Genomic DNA, 6,791 nt, shown 5'->3' with positions numbered 1-6,791 from the left:
ACTCAGGACCTCGTTTTACTTCACTCTACAAAAGCTAGCTAATGAAGCGTGACATTTTACTTATAATGGCAAATGAGTCAAACTAGAAAGATCCATGGCCAACAACTTCCCAAACAGTTTTAAGACTGCAAAATAAAAAAATGACTCTCAACTATATTAATGATTTTTTAAAAAAATGGATGCAACAATAAATTTTTGGATCACCACTCACCAGTAGCTTGCCTTCTGCAAATAGTAGCACCACTGAAGATCATAGGCAGCCAGATAAACGACAACGTATGTCAAACAACTTAACCTCAAATGTGAAACCGAGAAAATGCCATAGAAACGCCACTAAGAATAAGTACAACAATAACTTCCACAAAGAGATATTCTGTAAGCTGAGCAAACAAACAGACATCAACAATAACATCAAGCTGGTTTGATAATCAGATACAGATTTATATGAACCAACCATTATATCAATTGCATAATACATGAATAGCTACTATCCAAGAAAACTTTGAAAACAAGTTAAAGCGAGTAGAGTTCACTGGAGTAGAGACACTCATCCACAAGCTGGCGAAGGTTGGGATTCTCAAGTGCTGCAGCAACTCTTTCCTTGTCATTCAACTGTTTGTTAACTGCACAAATTCAAGTCCACCATCAGTCGTCTCCTGTTCATGCAATTTTCTCCTAATTCAATTTATTAGGATAATGATCCTTCTTGTAAAGTCAGCACATGACAGAAGATAGAAGTCAAAAACTGATAAACAGCATGATTTTTTCCCTTTTCCAAAAGTCAATTTTTTTTTAGCAAAAAGGTGAGACAATAATCTCTTGCAAAAAGAAATAGGAGGCGCAGAAGCAAACAGCAGATGGAAGGAAAGACGGTTAAAAACTAAATCCTTCCTGGCATAATAGATGCAAGAGATGTCATGGGTGCACGTAAATGATACAAAACAATCTAATACATAATACATAGATAGATGGGTTAACTGGTCTAATATGCTACTCATACGAGGACCTAAGGAGAAGGGAAAAGATATTGCCAAACAACCTTCACCCCTAGTGAGCAGAGTTGACATGGAATCCCAGGTTTTCTTTTAAATTATAAGTTTATAAAGTGTGATTTCATGAACCCTGAATCTTTGCAGGCCATGGAGATTTTCTGGGAAAAGCACCGTCCATGTGGTTGATGAATAATGTCATTGCTGACCGCTTCACATGGACTGGAGGTTAGGATGAGTGAGCAAGAGTTGGCAACCAAAGAGTATTGCATCACTTGCAAGGCATGCATCCAATGGCCAGAGTTGATGCAAGTTTTATGATTTAAAATTAGCAATTAATAAAAAAAAAAAAGATCAAGTTCCGAAGAATTCAGTATTCCAAAGCTAACCTATATGTTTGTACATGAAAGAAATTCTCAACTTGTAAATTCATTCTTTAAATAAAAGTAATCACTTCAATAAACTCTAGACAGTTTTAAATGATAATTGTTACATAAACATATCAAGTATTTCTTGTCTTTCAGTTCCATATATGCATTCTTTCAAATTGGTGCGCAAACAGGTTTAGAACCACAATTAGGGAATCTTTCTTCTAAATGGACTGTTCGAGCCTCAAGGATCGAAGAAATATTGCAACAAGAAACCAGACATATGCAACTATATTGGTGAAGGGTCAATCCTACTGAGCTGGGAACTTGCAGGGAAGACCGAAAAACAGGGAAAACAGTCTCCGGACATGGAAGAAGGGAGAGGAAAAGAGAGTAAAGGTGAGAGGGCAGGAGCGAGGGAGTGAAGAGGCAGGATTGTTAATTGACCACTTACCCCAGAAAGATCTCCTTAACCGAACTTAATTAGGGGAGGGAGGGGGTGGAGGTCCACCAGTATTTAGTTAAAAATTTTCTATGCAGTCAAGTTAGTCTAATATGAATCTGCAAGCTTATTTGATTCTAAATGATGTCCTCGAACCAGGATAACATATAAAAATTAAAAATGTGTAGGAAGTGCTGCAAAGGATGACTTATAAGAGATACAAACAAGGCTCAAATGTAGTATAAGATGGAAGCTAATACTTAGAAGGAGATTGCTTATTTTATTTATTTTTCATTTGGACAAAATGAACCAATACCACTACTTCAAAACAAAACCTAATGATTGTGAAGCATGGTACATCTGCCACCATTGTCTCAACATTTACACAGCACAACTAGGCCTGTGTGCGCCAAAGGAATCTACCATGAACTTGTTGGGCATCTACTGTCCTCACCTGATTCTTCATCTGCATGAGAACCTGGAGTTACATTTATGTCAACCTGCAATTGCCAATCATCAAGGTCATGTTTAAATGCATCAAGCTAATAATGGCATCCATACCAAGACAAAATTCAAAAGTCATAATATTGGTAATTGGAAGATTTTTAATGCAGTTAGAGTCATCTCGATAAGCCATGTGCATATGTTTCATGTGTCAATCATTTGTCCAACATTCAAAGCAAACTGCAAGAGTAAATTAAGCCTGGAAGTTGTTGCTATCTCTGATTGAAACCTCATTTTATTCTTTTAAGATAACAGCTGTATCAGCTTTTCTGAGTAATTAATTGCGAGAGAATAGCACTCACCAGCCTAAGCTCAGCTGGTTAGCATTTGTCTCCACTTGGGAGCGGTCCAAGGTTCAAAGCCTGGTGGAGGCATCCCCACCGTGGTTCTCAAAAAACAGTGCAAGTAAAGCAATACCTTACTTAAGGAAACAAATTAAAATCAGAAAAATACACTCTTCACACATCACACATGGTACAGTCATGCATACAAAAGCTTTGATACATCTACAAATGCTAGGATTAGAATTACATGGGTGACAATCACAGATTGAACTGACACAAGCACACAGTAAAAAAATACTCCTGAACATGCATGTAGAACAACTGTTGCTCAAGTTCATGAGAAGGTAACTTATTTTGACAGACCCCAGGCTATGTTCAGTATATGCCCTAACCAGCAGTCTCCCATTACTCATGCCTTTCACCGACATCAAAGCAGGGTGATCTTCGATGCTTTGTATGTTCTTGACAAGATTCTCAAAGAATATCTCACAAGTCATAGACCAAACTCCAAGTATTTCTCAATCAAAATATAACCGTAGACGTTTTGTTGCACAATGCTAACCTGTTATTACACATTTTATAAGCTAAGTTATAGCAAATTCAAATGAGTAATTTTTGGTTTCACGATATTCAACTGATATAACAGTAGACGGAGTCAAGAATTATGGCATTTTAGGACCATTTTAGAAAGTATACACTAGTATGGGTTTGAAAGTGATAGTACAGTGGATGGCCATTTTAGGTTCAGAATTTTGTTTTCTTCTTGCTTGAGATCTCCCAGCTTATACGACTAAGGGGGCATCATACTCAAAACCATGACAACAATATCCTCTCTCTTATGCCATTACATGCCAAACTAAGATATAGAATCCCATGAATTAACGGCTGATCTCAAGCCTCAATATATATACATCTTGTTCCCAACTAAAGAGACCATTAAACCAATTCCATCAAGATGTATTTCCTTGAAGAAAAAAAAAAAAAAAAGATGTTCAACAAGATGTATACATGCGAACAGATGAGAGAGGCATATAGTAAGTCTAACAGCGTGACAATGGTAGGCTAACATTTTGTTCATATATACTTTAAATTCCTTTCATTTCCTAGCCGCATCATGAAGTTTCAAGAAAAGCTAAAATGTAAAAAATTACACAGCAAGATAAAGAACACAAATCGGTATTTTCAACAAAATCACCCAATACCATAAGAGAGAATGCAGTATATCATATCAAACAATGAAAGGTACCAAGACATACTCATAGACATATTTTCCATCTTTTCGAGCATGCTAACTGAAGATATATATATGAAAGATAATCAAATATAAGTACCAAAGATATGTAGAAGACTTTTGAGGATTTAACCAAATTATCTAAGGATGTATAGCTTATTATCCTATACAAGGAAGCAAAATAATTACACCAAGATTTTCCATCTCATCAAAAGAAGAGAATAATTGAAAGTATACAACATTTTTTTTCCTTTACCTATTAAATTGCCTCCATTTAATATATTTCACAAGCTAGTTTACAAATAAACACAATAATTCAAAGTGATTTTTTTGAATGGTGGTCACAGAATTATTACCGTAGAGAAACTAGAAGAGACAGTATCATATCATCAGCCATGAAACACAATTTCTTGACAAAGCTACCAAAGAAACAAGAAGTGTGTTTAGGAACAAAACTAACCTTGAAATGCGGGGGAAAGCACTGCATCAGCTTAACCCTCAAGCACAATCCTATTACTGTGGCCATACTACAGTATTGAACCGTTGGTGTGAAGGTTATCCTACAAATATGGAAAATATCAACACTGTGAGAATAAAGGAAAAGCTTGACATCGCCTTGTAAATCATCATCGAAATCCAACTGAGAATGAAAAGATGGTGATACAGCAAAACATCTTAAAGTGAGATAATCTATTTATAGAACAAAAGTACCTTTTCTAATCGCGGGAAGAAAATAATCTATTGCTAGAACCACAATCAGCAATCCTTACCATCACAAGCAATAAAAGCATGAGCTTCATGATATTCTCATCACTATCCATTCCTATAGAAAGATCTATATACCATCAGCACAAACCCTTTCCAACCCCTCCTTACAATCTCAATGTGTTTAGTTTACTAAGAGTCAAATTCCTCCCTACACACTTGCCCGTTCTCCTCTCTTTGTTACCACAAGGTCATATCATAGCAATCACTTCAAAGTCTTCTAGCATTCCTAAATTCACAGAACAAAATCTCACCTTTTTCATCTCTTCAAATTAACATTATAAAGGTAAGTTAAAGGGGTAAACAAACAAAATCACTTACCCAAAAAAAAGTAAACAAAATCAATTTTTTTTACAAAGATTAGATCATCTAGAATTTCTCCACTCAACATGAAATTCATCGGCACATTTTTATTAGAAAGTTAATATTCAAAAGGAGTTTAAATACATAAAATCTAATTATGGTGAATTGGAAAAATCCATGCTTACTGAATGCGGCCGAGCTTCTCGTCGACGGTGATGGACTCCTCTGAGAGAACACTGAGCTGCTCCAAGGAGTAAGGGTGCTCAGGATCCCTGATATCCCTCACGGAATCTGGTGAATTGAGTCAAGAATCAACCTTTGTACATCCCACTCTCCGCGTACACTACTATTAGGGGAGTAGAATGAACCAGTAGATTTCAAAGCATTAAGAATAACGATAGTCATGAGAAATAAATCCGAAACTAATAAGCTATTATTGACCCGAAATTAACTCCAAATCTTTCTTAAGTTTCCATTTTTTTCAGAAAACGAAGCTAGTATGAAGTTAAAGCTTTTTTTAAAAAAAATTTAGTGCGAAGAAAGGGAAAGAGAGGAAGGACAGAGGAGGAATGGATCTATTGAGAACGACGATCAATTCAGAAAAATAATAAACTATAATAGCGAAGAAATGAACTCCAAATTTTTCGCAAGTTTCGATATTTTCCCAGAAAAGGAATCTGACACTAATTGAAGCGTTTTATAATCAAAAAAAAAAAAAATCAACCGTGGAGAAAGGGAGAAAGGGGGAAGACCAGAAAAAGAATCGATCGCAATGAGGTTGTCAATTAATTAATAATTTAACCAAAAAAAACTAATAAGCTATTACCGCAACGAACTTAACCCCAACACCTTCTCAAATTTCTTTCTTTTTTCAAGAAAAAGGAAACTTCTATCAATTTCCAAGAAATCAAGTGCGAAGAAAGCGTCATCGGACTGAGGATACCAAAGACGTCGAGGCGATCGACGGCGTCGTCGGCGTGGGAATCCTCGGCTCGAGCGACCCTCTCCTTCTTCGCGTGGACCACCGGGTTCGCGTTGATCAACCCTAGCGTCATCTCCTCCTCGCTTCTTCTACCACCTCCAGTGCTCTCCCCCCGTCTCTCCCTTTGGTAAATTTTGGCTTAAATATATTCAGTCGGCGGGCGATCTAGGGGTAACTGTCGCGACGCTGAACCGGACCGGAGATCGCTGCGGTTTTGGGTGGTCCAGACTCGAGTCCCAGATTGGTCCGCTTTGGTTGAATGATTCGATCTCAACAACTGCAAGATTTTGTACAAGGAGATCATCGCAAGATTAAAATTAATATAAATATAGATAATAAAATAACTGTATTTGATTGCACCCTATGATCCTATATATAATAGTGATTCTAAATCATCCTTATTTTGCAAATCACCACCTAATTGTGACTCTGCTCTTGAGGTTAGAAATTCAAAACCATCTAAATCTTGGACTGAAATTTGAGAGCAAAATTATCCCTCCATCTAATAAAAAATTAATATATTAATATATTATATCAATAATATATATATTATTGACATTATATATGTTGTATTTATAGTATATATTATATTATAATATATTATTAATGTAATATTAATATTCAATAAATACTTTTAAATTGTAGTAAAATATATAATTGTACTTTATACTTATAAATTATTTAATATATTACTTCTATTACCTTATTTTTCTAATCAAAATAAATATTAGTATTAAAGAATAATATATTATAAATATAATAAAAATTTTAATCTTATAATAATAATTAATATATTTTTATAGGATTAAAATTTATAGGGCTAATAAATATATTTTAATGAAATATATCAAAAATAATTTTGGTATTATATGCCCAATAATTTTAGATTTTTATAAAATACTAAATAAATTATTTATGGATGC

The 6,791-nt window shown here is 35.0% G+C and overlaps 1 protein-coding gene across 1 annotated transcript; it reads right to left on the bottom strand.

Annotated features, from left to right (window-relative positions):
• Window positions 1-334: 334 nt before the first annotated feature.
• LOC103702718 (MIP18 family protein (DUF59)) lies at window positions 335-6,008 on the bottom strand. Its single transcript, XM_008785266.5, has 5 exons — window positions 5,830-6,008; window positions 5,072-5,177; window positions 4,279-4,378; window positions 2,254-2,299; window positions 335-623 (listed from the first exon to the last, which is right to left on the bottom strand). The coding sequence occupies exons 1-5, from the start codon at window positions 5,939-5,941 to the stop codon at window positions 514-516; spliced, it is 474 nt and encodes a 157-aa protein (XP_008783488.1). The 5' UTR covers window positions 5,942-6,008; the 3' UTR covers window positions 335-513.
• Window positions 6,009-6,791: the final 783 nt, after the last annotated feature.

Source organism: Phoenix dactylifera, chromosome 1 (assembly GCF_051530095.1).
Source record: "Phoenix dactylifera cultivar Ajwa chromosome 1, Ajwa_hap1_PhDact_Kaust_v1.1, whole genome shotgun sequence".
NCBI classification, from domain to species: domain Eukaryota; kingdom Viridiplantae; phylum Streptophyta; class Magnoliopsida; order Arecales; family Arecaceae; genus Phoenix; species Phoenix dactylifera.
The sequence above is the reverse complement of the archived record's forward strand: the minus strand, read 5'-3'. Positions and strand labels throughout refer to the sequence as shown.